This window comes from Diorhabda carinulata, chromosome X, assembly GCF_026250575.1.
Source record: "Diorhabda carinulata isolate Delta chromosome X, icDioCari1.1, whole genome shotgun sequence".
Taxonomy (NCBI): domain Eukaryota; kingdom Metazoa; phylum Arthropoda; class Insecta; order Coleoptera; family Chrysomelidae; genus Diorhabda; species Diorhabda carinulata.
The window spans coordinates 27,827,996-27,844,627 of NC_079472.1; the positions used below are offsets into that span (position 1 = coordinate 27,827,996).

The 16,632-nt window shown below is 31.0% G+C and overlaps 1 protein-coding gene across 1 annotated transcript in view; it reads left to right on the top strand.

Annotated features, from left to right (window-relative positions):
- The window catches only part of LOC130901693 (homeobox protein Hox-A4-like), a 106,215-nt gene extending 91,845 nt beyond the window's left edge, over nucleotides 1-14,370 (top strand). Inside the window, exon 2 of the mRNA XM_057813228.1 lies at nucleotides 11,329-14,370. Within this exon, the coding sequence (XP_057669211.1) occupies nucleotides 11,329-11,708 (380 nt within the window). The 3' untranslated portion in view covers nucleotides 11,709-14,370. The remainder of the gene's footprint in view (nucleotides 1-11,328) is intronic.
- Nucleotides 14,371-16,632: the final 2,262 nt, after the last annotated feature.

The following is a 16,632-nucleotide window of genomic DNA, read 5'->3' on the forward strand; positions in this document are numbered from 1 at the left end:
CAAAACTGGTATATGTTAAAATTCCCAATATCGAAAAATATAATCATTTGTGAACTGTGTTACTTTTCATTCTTTAATAAAATCCTTTCCCCACGTCATTGGTATTATGTTAACTTGACTATGATTTTATTTTATTCTGTTCAATTGTTTTGGTTCTGCTTCACCACTCCTGAAACATCCAACGCGAAGATAATTAAAGACATTTTGTCGTCGGCGTTCTTTGATCTTTTTAAATTTTGATTTTTACGCGTGTAGACGCCGCGCGATCATGTTCTTGGTAAACGGTAATAACAAAAGTTTTAGTTTATGATTAAGCATAACATCATAAGAATTTTGTATAGGAAATTGATTATTTTTCTTTTAAGGAGAATAAAATCCGAAAAGGATTGAAAATAGCGTCAAAAATTAGAGATAAGAATGAAAAAAGTACGTGATTTGATAAATTGCTTGGGACAAAGGGATTTGTATAGAAGGATCTTGTCATATGGTGATTAACATTTTTGATTTCCATATTAATCTTAATATATCTAGCATTAATTCTATAACGATGAGCAAAATAAAGAGAGAATCAACGAATTCAATGCCATCACTTATAATTCCATAACTCGCATGTAATATGAAGTACTCAACTGCTAATGCTATGCCTACGTTGAACTTAGTACTGAATATAAGCAATGTTCTCTATAAACAATACAAATCTAATCTATTCCATGTATTTTATCTAAAATTCTGCGAATATGATTAGAAAGTTTTTCTACATACTTATACCCAATAATTTAACTTTTCGATAGATAAATCAGAAATGTGACGATTTTCTATCAAATATTTTCTACGTCAACACGATCCAAATCATTTAATACAATTTGAACTGTGAAGCACAAGGTAGTTAAGTTTTTGTTAACGTATTATGTTCATTCCAATTGATTTTCTTTATTTTACGTCCTGAGGTAATGCTAATTAATATAGTTGATGGGATGATTTTTGAATCTTTAGAAACCAAAATGTGTTTATTCACTCTTCACTGTTCATTATCCCGAAACCAATATTGGGATTGAGCTCTCGCCGATATAGTGCAAAAAATGTGTTGTTGCAAACTATAAAAGTTCACTAGTGAGAATACATTGCACTTAAAGTCACCAAGCTCAAAAAACATAAAAATTTGTGAGCATTTCTTCAATCTATGGATGCTCGTTTGAAGACCAGAAAGTGTGAATTCTCCTCCACACCTTTTGACCCACGTTTGTTGTTTCTAGTTTATCTATATTTAAATATACTGGTTTTCAAAAAATGTAGCTTGTTAATTATATCTCAGGTTCTGTGAATGATACTACTGCTGATACTAAGTAATTGTGGTACCTATTCTATTAAAGAGCACACTGTTCATTACTACCAACACTCACTATAACACTGTCTAGCGCGTGTTTGGATAACCAAGTTATCGTCTTCAGAGACCGAAGATAAACTGGAACTAAACAGTGATCAGTGATGACAGTGGTTATCAGATTGCGCGGTATGTGGTGTATCAGTCACAAACGATTCCAGATATTCCAACTCAACTAATGTGGAGTAAAATAATAAAAACACTACCAAAATGTCATGTCTTTACCACTACCTAATATTTGTTGATTTATTCTTAAATGTAACACCCTATTAGTATAGTGTAGAACATCATGTGTGTTTGTAAAGGTGGTTTCTTAAACTATAATGTTTTGGAATTAATTTATAAGTGTATATTTGGAGTTGTAAGATTTGGACAAGTAGATTACGATAACTTATCACTAAAATTGATTTAACCATATGTAATTCTGAAATAACATAGTGTCAACGTGTTAAAATATGTATAGGAAAATGGATAAAATCAAACATGTTTCATCTCTGCAAATCATTTGATTGTTTGATTAACCGTCAAATACTTTCTCAGTATTGTATCGTCACAAATTGAAGCCTGATCTATGGTAATGACTCTTTCATAAGATTCATGCGTAGTTTGAAATTGTACGTTCACAGTTCTAATAAAATACGTACACTATTCAAATTGCCGTGTTCATGGAGCATAGAGTTCTAATTTCGAACGAGTTCTGAATACATCCAATGTATCCATGGACCTGGGTAAGAATTTTGTGTTTGTCTACGTACTTGTTACGATTCAGTTCTAAAGAAATAACAATACAGCCTGGATTATATACCACTATGTAAAGATCAAAGAAAACTATTCATAATATGACACCAAATATTACAGAAAGCTCAGATCTGCTTCAGAACATCGATCGTTGAGGAATGCTTGCTCTGAACATACTATGAACAAAGCATGCGCATTTGAATTGTTCAGAAAATGTACAGAATTTATTCGGAATGTCTTTAAATAACCTACCGCAAACAAAGATAATATCTCTTTCCTATTAGGTAATTAGACATTCATATAACAGGCATATCAATTTGATAACTTCTCATTACTTCGAAAACAACAAGCCTATTTTACAATACACAACAACACAGGTTTCCTTTTAAGGCTGCTTTTGAGTTTTGAGATATGGCAGTATTGATGTGAATATGTCGAATCTGACATAGTCATCATAAAATTTGACATTTTTAATGGTGACTGTATTCAGAACTTATTGTGATACGAGTGCTATTTGAGTTGTTTACACATACGTCAAACATTCATTTTGGTCCAAAAATGGAATTAAATCGCGAACATTTTCATGCGATCATTTTCTATGACTTTCGACGTGGATTAAACCAACAGTTTGCCGATAAACTAGCAGCTTAGACTTTTGGTGTCGAAGTACCATCTCGAGCCTCGGTGTTTTGCTGGTTTTCGGAAATCAATTGTGGTCGCACTTCTCTACAAAAGTTCGCGCAAGAAGCACTCAAAGCAAATGCTCGGAATAACTGTACATATTGCCGTTTCCTTAGAACAACGTAAAACGGTCAATTCTGAATGATACGCCAGCATTTGCTTCCCAAAATGGTTCGAAAAAATCAAGGAAACCAATCGCAGAAGACAAATCATTCCCTACCATGACAATACGAGTACTCACACCTCGGTTCAAACAAAAACGTTTTTGTATAGTCTAAACGTCGAATTGGTGGGTAATCCGCCAAACAGTCCTTGTTTAGCACCTAATGACTACACCTAAAGAAGCGATTGATAGTTTCAAATCACATGTTTTGGAGGTACCTCAATCGGAATGAAAAAAATGATTCGACAATTGGAATATAGAGCCAACAACAAAACTATATTGAATAAACATAACATTGTCAGGAGGAGCTGCATTCTAAGGATAGTTTGAATACTTGAAAAACTAATCTTGGTTAAAGAACGTATGTAGATGAAACCTCTATCCACCGTATTTTGCTGGTTTTCCGAATTCAATCCTGGGCGCACTTCGCTACGGGATAAATTTCGTGAAGGTCGTCAAAATCGGCTGTTGTGCCAGAAAACATAATGCTGTGCGTTTTTCATTCATCTTAAAACTTGAGTTGTAACCATCGTATATGTGTTTTCCACGTTAGTCCTTAGGTTAATCGTATCTCCAGGTATTTCGCACCCTCTACTTGTGTGAGCTGGCAGTTTTCAGTGTAAATGTAGAGCGTTCTTAAAAAAATATAAATAATCGCTTTTGAGGAAAAAACCGTGACAATACTTTCTAAAAAAGGAATAACGCTACTGCTAAATATTTGACTAATATTAATCAATACAAAATGGATAATAAACAGAAATATTTTTGAAAAATAACAAAAATATATAACCCCTCAATATGTCATTTGTGTAGTTTTGATATAAGTACCTTCCATTTCTAAATCGCTTTTACAGTTGTAATCAAATCATCGGAATAGTTTAGCATCATCATCATCATCACCGAACTACGACTTTCACACGGTCGGCGATACCTTGAATTAATTGTTTTACTAATTGAATATTAATCCAAGTGTCAAAAAAGAATACCTACCTGCTGAGAGCGGCTTCCTCTAATAAAAGAGAGTGGTTGATTCCCTTTTGTATAGTGATAGCAGATACTTTTAATAGAAATAAAATGCGCGTGTCTTTATAATTTTACACGTTTCGCACCAATTTAAACGGTGGAATACGATAATTAATTATAGGGAGCCCGATAGAACTTGGAAATAAGTCAAAAAATGATTTTTTTGTGTGTTGGAAGGAATAATACATTCGAGTGTATGACAACCGCGGCTGTTATGAAACTGCGTATTCTGGATGTCTGGTTTACAACCATTGGCGATGGAATGTGACGAATAACATGAACCATTCTGGTATCCAAGGCATCAATCGTTCGCTTATCGGCACAAACGAAATCACCAAATCCATAATTGCGATAACCGAATGGCATACTCTTGCAGTCATATGTCAACTACCGTTCGCTTGTGTCACCAATATGTAAATAGTATCAAATTAGGAATTTCTGAATGAAATGGATTGTGTTGTTGTTTGGTTCCATTCCATATGCAGCAATTTTATAATTAACAAAACTAAGCCAAAAATGATCCAGTTCACTGAACTTAGTTTTGCAGTAAATTATCAAATCGATTTCCAGATGATACAAGACTTCCACTAACTGGATCTTATCCTCACGTAGAGGACGAACAGAGCCCTAATCCCTACAACCGACAACGATTAGATAATTTGGATCTTCTTCTACATTTTCGTTTATAGCAGCGGTATTTTCTTCAGTACGCGCACTCCTTCGACATTTTGGTGTTATTGCATCATTTGTAGAGTATATGGTATGAAATGAAATCCTCAGTTCGAGGGCTAAGTTGTTCAGATTATGTATCATATGAAAATCACGTGAATTCAAAATTGTTTGTTCCATTTAGGTGCATTGTTCAAGAGTCATCTACTCGTAATGATTTACAAAAGCATACTGATCGTTATTTTAATGAGCTCAAAATCTATGTATGAGGGTGATAACTTTTTGAATAAAATATTCGCTAATTGGATAGTAGCAAATATTTTTTATACAACGCGGTTTATATTTTAAACAAAACATTTTCTATATTGAACATTTTTTCATTCCACACATATATCACGAATAATGCCTTGATTATATCGTCAACTCAAACTCAATAGTATTCATATCTTACTTGCTTACTTACTTAATCCTAAAGCCTATTCCTCCCTCTTCCACTGCAGTTTCCATTCTCTTCTATCCTGAATCTTTTGTTTCTTATTCTTATTGTGTAAGTTCGTGCTTCATACATCTTCTAATCGTTCTTCCAATATGGCCAAACCATCTCAATTATCCTCCTTCTATTTGTTTTTAGGTAGATTCAAATTCAAATTTTTTTATAGTGTTATTCCTTATTCTCTCGTATCTTAACTAAATATATATTTTTCTCATAAATCTCATTTCTATTATTTGTATTTTACTTTTCTGTTTCTCTGTGAGTGCTCATGTCTCAAATCATAATGTTAATATGGGTGTGGTTACTTTTTTATGTATTTATGCTTTTACTTGTTTGGTATAACTTTTTTGGCTATGAACTGTGTCTTGATGGCATTAAATAATCTTACAGCTGTTCCACTTCTCTCAGTTACCTCTTGTTCCAACATTGTGTTAGTGTCATATCAAGCTCTTGACCTACTCTATATTTGATTCTTACAATTCTGTCTTACGTGTCTTCTCCTTTCGGCTTAGTATCATCGACTAAGTTTTGTGTTCGTTTATTTTCATATTCATTATCTGAAGTAGATTGTCATTGTATATTTTTTAATTTAAGTTCAAAATTTTCTCATCTTCTGCCATTATTACCATGTCATATGTGTATGGTATCTCAATTATTTTAATATCTTCTATTCACCAACGTCGGATATTCTACTGTTTGGTTTGTCTTTTTGTTATTTTTATGCCTTCATTTAACACTATGGAATAATACCGGGTATAGTATACATCCTTGCTTTAAAAAAAATGCTATTTTATTTTCTAATTGTGTTTTGATTTTTTGATCTATTTTGTCAATATTGTGATGTTTGTCCAATATCAACATCACAATTATTAGGTACCCGTATAATATATCTGTTTTTAATTTGATTATCGGACATCTTTATGAGCTGAACTAATTTTTTTAAATACAAGATGATATATTAGTGCAGATCAATAACTAATTCTTCAATTTTCAATTTGTATACAGCTTCGTATTTCGACCTTGTACTTTGATGAAGCACAATCATCTTTGTAGCAAGAAAAAGGAAGGTTCAAAAATGTTCTGTTCACTATACATTCTTGTAGCACAGCTTTCAATTTGTTAATAAATTTCAATCTCAAAATGAAAGTATGTTAAAATGTTTGATCTACAGCTTGTATTATACCTTGGGGTACATATATGTGCTTTCAAATCTAATTCTATCCTTTCTTTAATATATCTTTCACAATTGTAATTGAAAAATTTATATATAAAGGTAATATATCATCAAATAAAAGAGGTAAATGTGTAATAAACAGTCAAATATTTTCAATTCTTCTCTGAATTCACATGTATTTTTGAATTATTGTTTCGGATATATTACTAGCAGTTTTAACAGTTCAAACAAAATTAAGTCAATGCCAAAAGAAAATTATACGACGTGAACTTGACGAAACACCTCGCGAATGAACAGTAACAATTTGGCAGGATGTCAGCTCAATAATTAAAAGCAAAGAGAGCGCATCCCCCTTTGAAAATTGTTGTTTATCCGTAACAAAATCCAACATTCTCAACCTCCAACTTTACATGATACTTATTAAAATCAACTAAGTCCTAACTTGAAAATAAAATGAAAAAGTAACAAACATGTAGAAACTAATATTGAAGTAGATTGTAGAAAATAATAGTAGTCCAGGCAGTAGTGGATTATCATATTAGAATTTGAATTTATTACGAAACTCATTATATATATATATATATATATATATATATATATATATATATATATATATATTCTCTTAGTTGACAAAAAGATAAATAAAAAAAAAATAGTCACACTGTTTTCTTGAGAATGCAAAAATATGAATGTGTATTTTTATGAGAACTTGTGGAGGTTTTGTTTCGGCTTTAGGCGCTCGCGATGAGAAGTAAGTGATTTTACAAGTAGACTACAGAGCCTCCTGTTTTCTATAATGTCAAAAACTGAATACATTGTTCACACTACCACTACACCAACACTCACAATTACACTGTCTGACGCGCGTTTCGATAATTAAGTTATCATCTTCAGAGACTGTTTGTTCTTTTATCAAGTTTTTTTTGTACTACATTACTACAATATTTTTGATCTTTTATTTTTTATTTTTAACCTATTTTCTCCACAATGATTCTTTGGAATTTATTCTGCTTGTCGTTTTTCTGTAGCCTGAATATTGTCCTCGCCCCTCCTACATTTTGATTTTTCAATAAATTTATTTTTGTTTCGACCAACTGTACTATAACTGGGTAATCCAAAAATAAATACAATAAAATTTGAAAAGAAAAAATCACTTCTGCGCTACAGGCTCTATCATGTAAATTTTGATGTTGATACTAATAGAGTGCAAAGCGTCGAAACGATGTTATTTTTAACGATCCCAGTCTCTTTGATTTAGCCTATTAAATACAAGTTAACAGTTGACAGAACTATTTAAAACAACATACATTCACATTTCTGCTTCTCGTCTTGATACATTTACTACCTCCGACACCAGGAGTTTAAAAGGAAACCGCTGTGGTTAAATCGTTCATATCATCAACAATAAATCATAATTTCTACGAATAACAACTTAATAATAAAAAATTGGAGGTAGTAAAATTCACTAGTATTCTGCTAAATAATATGAAATGAAAATGTACGACGCGACGTTTCATTACTTGAAAAATAACTCATCATGAAAAGAAATTGATGGATATATACGAGGGATTTTTTCTTTCAATACGTCAATAAGTTAAATAAGCTCAACTCTCTGAGTAAAATAAATCCTTAACATTTGAAATAGTATCAAAGTGTAGAAAGCTCGATATCAAGCCTCAATAGTATGTATTTTCGCAAAAAATGTTTATTTCACGTGGATATAATGGTACTTTTTTTAATTATTATAGTTAAAGTGAGCTTATCTAATCAAAATAGAGTATTAGAAGCAAAATCAACATCCATTCTAAGTAAGTGCTCAAGTTTAAAAAGCATTTAAGGTGTTAAACTACCTTAAATTTGAATCAGAACTGATTACGAGATAGTGGATTCACTCACAATTGAACAAAGTTTCTCCTACAGACTATCAATTTATAAACCCTAATGGTAACGTGTTTCACGAGATACGTCCAATATTTTGCTTCATCTAACATAACCACAAGAACTAGCTTCCTAAGTCAAACAGATTGATCCTATTGAATTTTATAAGTAGATTGAAATCTCATCACCGTTACCATAATGGAGATCCTATCATTGAATCCACAATTCTGATAAGAGCATTACTTGAGATAACAATTGAAGTAGAAAGACTAATTCCAAAAAATATTTTACAGAAATTTGAAAAAATTAATGTGCTTATAGTAGTGGAAAACATGAAAGCAGATATGATACTATCAATGACAGCTCAATAATAAAAATCAGAAGTAAACAAAAAATAATCCGCAGAACAAAACAAACTTCTCAAAATTTTGGAAGCAGAATCTAATGAAAATATTATCATGACATTACTTCATTGTGATGATTAAATGAGATAATATTTAGGGAAAAAGATCAAGAAGTCACCAATTTTAACAAATAAAACTAAATTAACCAATCAAAAAATTTCTGAAAACATGCATTGAATTAAAAAAAATGTGATAAAAATGTTTTTAAAAATGGTTTATTTAAATAAAAATTCAAAATTCCTAAAATAATGTGAGCACACGTTTTCATACTGTATAATATTTATTTTTTGGATGTTTCAGAAAATTCTAGACAAAATTTTTCTACAATTTCCTAAACCTACCTTAAATGTATTACAAAAATTAACATTCTAATTAACAAATTCGCTATATTACACTAAAAACCTAATAAGTGATACCAATTATTTCTTACTAATGTAAAAAATAAAAAAGAAAACATTGATGTCAATGTAGATGTTCGAAATGCTGGCTGCGAACGTCTTGGAAAAATGCTAATCTGTTATATCTTCAGATCAGGACATCGTGATGGCCATTCTATAGCTCCACTCGTCTCATCAACCGATTTGGAAAAATTTAGTTCAGGTACTGCCAGATACTGATTTGGTACAGGGGCAGTGTTTAATCTTATTATATTCGCATGAACTTGTACTGAATTAGGATATAGGTTTGTCAAAGTTTGCACGACATTATTTTGCAACAGTTCTAAATATATATCTCGTCATGTTGCCATCAGTGAAAAAGGGACCTACGAATGATTTCCAGCTATTCCTTCCCAAATATTAACTTTTCAGGATATTGCGAATGCTCTTCTCTCATTCAGTGAGGATTATCATTGGATTATTAGCGCTAATTTTGACAATTAACAAAAACAAAACCTATTCCAATTTGAGCGCATCGTTATTTAAACTTTCCATTATTGGTTCACAAAAATAGATTCTCTTATCGAAAGTAGGGGCTGCTTTTTGACCAGAATCATGTGACCTTTCTTAATGAAGCTCAAGCATCATATCGATACTTTTTTTAACTATCTGACATGATCAAGCTCGTCACAAAACTACTTTTCTATTTTTCTAATTGTACTTTGGGATATAGGTAGCAAATTTGAAAATTCTTCATAAAATAAGCGACCAATATCCATTTGTGTCCATGTGTTATCCCCATAACCATTGTTAAAGAAATGCAGAAAAATATACATTGAATTATAAAAACATTTGGGAGAAGAAGGAAGAAAACAAGAATTCTTAAAAATTGTTCACGCACAAAATAATTCGAAATTCGTCAATGAAAAAGGCTGAAGACCTAAATAAATTCGACAAAATTTAAAATACTACGTTTTACATTCCAATGTGAATTTGAATTGATAATTTTTTTTTCGTAAATTAAAATTTGTATAGTAGAAAAAAACTATTACTAATTTAGATAATACAAAGTCATTTCAACTATTATAAAAAAAATAATGTTCGTAATTTTTTCTATTATAACTGTGACAAATTATTCAAATGCAATTCTATTACCACATATTTTTCATATTTAACTGAGATTTTTCTCTACAATTGATGTAATTTATAAAGCAGATCTACCCCTATGTCGTGAAACAAATTATTGACATAATACGTATTAATGGAGCTGAATTATCCCATTGGGGTGAGTTCGTGGAATTTATTCAATATACAAGAGTTAATCTATTGAAATAATTGTTTGATATACATGACAAACATTATTATATTTTTTATAGGCAATAAAGATTGTTCATTAGTACGAGTACCTATTTATATTTTTGGTATGTAGTATCTAAAATATTAATGTATGAAATAACGATTGTCTATTTTTGGTTTTGTTATTAAAACTATGAAGTCGTAACTGCTCTTTATATATGTATATATATTGTTCGGTTGGAATTTGTATTTTTATTTTAGCTAGTGACCTCAGTAGTACCCACATTTATTAAATTACAAAGCGTGCTTGAATCCAATAGAAAACACTCGATGAATAATGGTTTACCATTCGATTCAATTTGCTAGATTATAAAGTTTGATTCAATCTAAATTTCATTTATCCATTAAAAAATTTAACAATTTTACGGAAACAAATATTATCAACACCAATTGGATTCAATCGAAATTCTGTTATAATCTATTACCTTAAATTATGTTTCTTAAACTGATTTGAGGACTTTTTAAAAACTACTACCAGGATTCAGGCAGATCAGCTCTCAGCTGATTGCAGATCCTAGCCTAAAACGAGATTTTTACACAATTTCCGTACGTTCAATTTTTTGTGGAAATTTCAAATTTAATTTTCTCATGATATTTATTCATTCCTCCAATTATAGATCTATTTTTTCTTCCTTCTCTCACTACATTTTTATTTATTGCTATTATCGCTATATCGTTGTAGTTTTTTACGTCTTCTTTTGCTTGTTTTATTTTGTTTATATAATGAATATAATTTTTGTGTCACCATATTGCGTTCCTACTCTAGCATTTGAGTGTTTTGTGATAATTTTTATTAGTTTAATCACCATATGAATAGTTATTTCTTTTACAAAAAATTTCACTCTTCATTTGGACTTATCAACACATTTTGCTACGCCCAGGCAAGCTACGCCATTGCTGCATATATGTTCTATCTATATTTTTCTTTTTTTTTATACATAATAAAGTTGAGCGAAAATATTCAGATCTAACTTTTTTGTTTTTGTTCCAGATGGCCAGAATCATCTGAACCTCTTCAACAATCGACAGCAACCAAAGAAAAAACGAAAATCACGCACGGCATTCACCAACCACCAAATATTTGAATTAGAGAAACGGTTTCTTTACCAAAAATACCTCAGCCCCGCCGATCGTGATGAGATAGCATCTAGTTTGGGATTAACGAACGCTCAAGTGATCACGTGGTTCCAAAACCGCCGAGCGAAGTTGAAGAGAGACATGGAAGAACTGAAAAAAGACGTTGAAAGTGCAAAAATTTTGAGTGCCCATAAGAGTTTTTTAGAGAACGCTGCGGATTTAGGAATTTTAAAAAAGAAAACTGTCATCAGTGAGGACGACTGTCCAAAAAACTTAGTCATATCCGAAAAGTAATAGTGATAATATTGAGTTATGTGCTAGGGAAAATAATTTAATAAACTTTTCGAAATATGTATCAAGATGGAGACATGAGTTTAACATTTTTGTGAGAAATCTACAAATACAAATTTTAAAATAGATATAAACAAATGAGAATATATCTCAATAACAAAAGCATCCGAAGCATAAACTCTCACTCATACTTCACTACTTCTACGCTAATAGTCACGGTTAGTCTGTTTGATGGATGTTTCGATAACCAAGTTATCGTCTTCAGTCTCTAAGCTTACCAGTTTACTTTCAATCTCTGAATACTACGTATATGTGATTGTAGATGTAAAACTCTATTTTTTTGAATGACGTATATAAAAATCATAAAAAAATATAATGAAAATGAAGAAATTAGTTGATTTAAAAACAAATTATCAAATGGCGCTACGTGATCACTTTTGACCATTTTTTACATAATAAAATAATTGTTCCATTCTTTGAGATATTGCCATTCGAATAGTGTTGAAATATTTGTAAATCATAGAACACGGTCTGTTAAAACCGTATTTTATCAGTTTCTTGTTCTCAGATTCAATAAACATGGACTTTCTTCTGTTACCAGATATATCTCTAACCTTAATTGGACCTGTATAAAGTGCTTTTCAAACGTTCCTTTTTTGCCTCGTATCTTTAAAACTGTTAAATAGAAACTAGTGAAATTTGGAAACTAGACGTTAGCGTCTCAATGACACAATATTATCAGTGACCATAGTAGTTTCAGTTAACAGAATAATTATTTCAATTAATGTTCAAGAATTGATATCTACCTATAATAGCTCCATTGATATCCAGTAAACAACCCGTTTTTCCAAAATATTGTCAGCTGTATGGGTGTAAACATTTATTTAAGATACTCCATACAAAAAGGTGTGTAGTCTCACTATATAATAATAGTTCTACGTTATCGAATTATCGGATTGTATTGTATTTTTCAATATTTTCAGATACATCTCACTCTTAATTGTGTATAAAAAAATACTCCCACGAAACAGTTTTCTAAAATAATTGCGTATAATTCACTTTTGTGGGCCACTGTGTATATGCTAAAATTCATCAAGTGATAACATAGTTTTGTCACCAAAACAAATTGTTTTATCATAGTTTGGATGTTGATTTATTTTAATGACCAAAATTGATCAACTGTTTTTAATTTATATTGATTAAAACACACTGGTAAATGAAATTTTGGTTCAAATATAAATATTCACTACCGATGCTATCAAATCAATTTTTTTATAAAAAGAACTCGTCGTCTACCAGTTCAATCGTTAATACGAGCAGTTTTTTCAAATACATCATCTACTCGTATGTCAACAACTGCAACTATTATGCAATAATCATTATTATTACGCCAGCTTACAACCTCTAGTATCCAAATAATAAACTCCACGAAGGACTACTGGTTGCTCCTGGATGTAAACAAAAAAACTGTGTATCCAATCAATACAATTTATTGTTTCCTTATACCTCGATCTAAAGCACACAAAGATACAGTTTGTGACATGAGTAAAACTCATGAAAATTATTTAATAAATGTATCATTTACAAAAAATGATCTCAACTGACGAATCGGCAGGGAAGATAATGAGAAATTTCGATAATGAAGTAAAACTAAAGCCAAAAAAGGATATAAAGTAAAATAGTATACTAACACCAATTGGGTAGAAGTTTGACACTGCAGAAATCAGAAATCTCAAACTTCCTGCAACAGTAGTGTAATATACTATATCTAATCCATTTAAATTTCCGTCCTTGTTGCATCTAACCCAAAATTTGTTTTGGTTATCAATGTATTGAAGTCTATACCACCTCTATTGATTAATTCTTATATTTTTTGTTACAGAAAGTCTCCCTTAATCCCTCACATAGATCTCGTGAATCTTGTGGTAACACATCTGCAGCTTCAAAGATTTATTTATTTTTATTTTCAAAAACAAAACTTCTCCAGTCTGTTATACTATCAACTATGCTACAGCTGACTGTACGTGTAACTATTCTGTCCCTTGTATATACATTCCTAATTACTTATTACTTTCATCAATATTTTCTTCTAGTTCTGCTAGTTCTAGTTTCTCGTTGTTCTCTAATGATACATACGAATTTTGGTTTACTCATATTTATATCTGTGCCCATTTCTTATAAACTTCCATTGATTCGAACTATTCTGATAAAAATGAGGTGGTCATTGGTACGTGTATAAGAATGTTTATTATTATGTAATAGCTGGTATTTTTTTCATTTTTGATTCTTTTCTCGCTAGTATAGTGAGTTTTGGAAACTTATCTGTGAGGAATTACGATATTGTGCAAATAATGTGCAATTTTGGCCATTAAAAATCTCTATACTTTGATATTGAGGGAAAATATAGTAGTTTGACATTTTAAATATAACTTAACAAAAAATATAGTTAAATCGTTCTGTAAAAGTTTTGTAAATAGTGTAAATAAACCAATGTAAATTATGTATAGATGTGTAAATTATAACTCTTAGTGATAACTATTTATTATTGTTCGTCTTATGGACGGGTATTTGCAATATTTTATAATGTATGTTCATGAAAAGCTTCTGTACTTAAAAGTGTTTACCGTCGTTGTGAATAAATTCAAATAAAACAGATATTTGAAAACTCGTTTTATTGTTCATTTGAATGAATTTTTTTCCTTATCACTCCTACTAACAATTATTCTTCTATATCTCATATACTGAATATATCCAAATGGTGTTTAAGCATAGATAAACGGGAAGAACATGAAGAACTTCAGATCAAGAGAATTAATCTTCGTTTATGCAGCCAAAATTAGAATTAAATTAAAATTAGCACTATATTAAACTTTCTTTGTGTTTTTTTTTGGTTTATGCAGTAAATTAAGGATAATTATAAATGACTGACACTGCCTATCTGTGTTTCATTGTTTAAAGAGCACTTTCTAATTTTTTGATATTAGTGCGAAAATCGGCGCAATAGTGCGAATATTTTCATAACTAGAAAAAAGATGTTGTATACAAAACAATGCCACCAAGGCAGCGTGACCTGACTTATTCTGTGCTCGTAACTTCACAAAATTAAGAATTAAACCAAGAAGTTAAAAGATGGCAAACGCTTAGCTCAATTTTAAATCAAATTAACTATTAATTTTCTGCATGAACTACAAGTAGCATTCCAGTGTCTTTCAACTAGTAATTTAATTTGTTAGCTTAATGTGTAATTTTTAATTTTCGTTGCATACACCAAGCTTTACATTGCATAAACGAACGTCCTTTTTCCTGATTTAAGTGTCGGGTGCTCTACAAATTTGTAAGGTGAACCGAGGGGATTATAAATCCAACAATTGTGCAAATAATTTATACGGAATGCGCCACAATTTAGATTATTGAGTTTGGGCCATTGTTACACGCATGTTTACTTTCATATATCACAATAGCAGAGTTAAGGGTACTGTACTTAGTTTTTTGTCATTAAAATGACGTTCGAATGTTGTTATTAACAATACGTATTATTACAGTTAAGACGTTTTAGCATAGCAATCATAATAAAGTTACAGTTCATCAGAACCAGATGTAAAGAGACACTCTTCAAGTTGTTATTTGAAATTTTTTAACCTCTTCTTCGGTGATCTTTTAGCGATATAGATTGCAGCTCTTTGATTTAATTCTCCACATCATTGGCATATAAGGACGGAATTAAATTGAAAAAGAATGTCTTTTTCAGAATTGCTATTCTCCTTATCATTTTTCGAAATAAATTTCAAGGTGAAAACGGAGATTATTTTGTCCCCGATGCATACAATCAGATATATTTCTTAGATACACAATCATTTGAAAATTTTATGAAACACGTCAAACTTTTACATTGTTGACAAACTCATCAAACAAATTCGAACAATTTCAAAACTTCTTTGGCAAATACGTTTGGCAAATGTTTTGACCGCTTCTAATGTATTTTTGTAGTTCAAAGAACATTATTATGTGATGTTATAATTGGGAAAAGTTTTTGTAATTGAGCATTATTTGTATTCCTACAAAAATTTTGAACCACGTACTAAGTTAGTAACAGAAAAATATCGTTAACAATTTCAGAAAAGGCAGCAGCCAACGCAGTTATAATTTTTATTGTTGAGAATTATGCCTTTTTGGTAGTATATCGATCCTGTAGGCTAGTAACTGTGAAACAAACGAAAACCATGACCTATGGCTAATCTGATATTGCAATGATCAAATCCAAATTTTTGGAAAATATTATTGGAGTTTAATATCAGTAATTAGTCGATCCGGAATTTATCCACAAACGTAGGTGGTTTCCCTTTTCGAATTCAAGTTGGGCACCGTGTACAGGATCCACATTTCTTGAATAATGTGTGGATGTCACACTTCCTTAAAGAGTTATAATATATATCAACTTGCTTCCTTGGTTTCGATAAGCCGGTAGTTATTATCTAGAAATTGATGATATGGTGTGCAGCATGAGCTCGTGATGTGATTCATCCGTATTATATTGAGTATTATGATGGTACCTGTTATTATTACCTGATAACGTTATATAAACATAGTAGTCATGCAAATTTTCCGCAATCTCAAGGTTTCGACATGCCATTCATAATCGGATGCAAAGCCAGTGATTTGAACGAGACTAGCCTTTCCAAAAATGTCATTCTGGATATTCTCTCGTAAAATTTTTTAAATGGTATCTAGATCGTAAATTTTTATCGCGTTATGCTCAGTAGTAACCGTTTCTGGAGAACCTGGTCGTACCTCATTATAAAAAGACTTGTGACCCCGTTGAAACTCGTTAAACCAATTCTTGACGTTCAAAGTTGAAGAAGGAAAGTCACCATATACAGCATCCAAACGCTTTTTGATGTCGCTGCCTGATGACAAAACTACCGAGTCC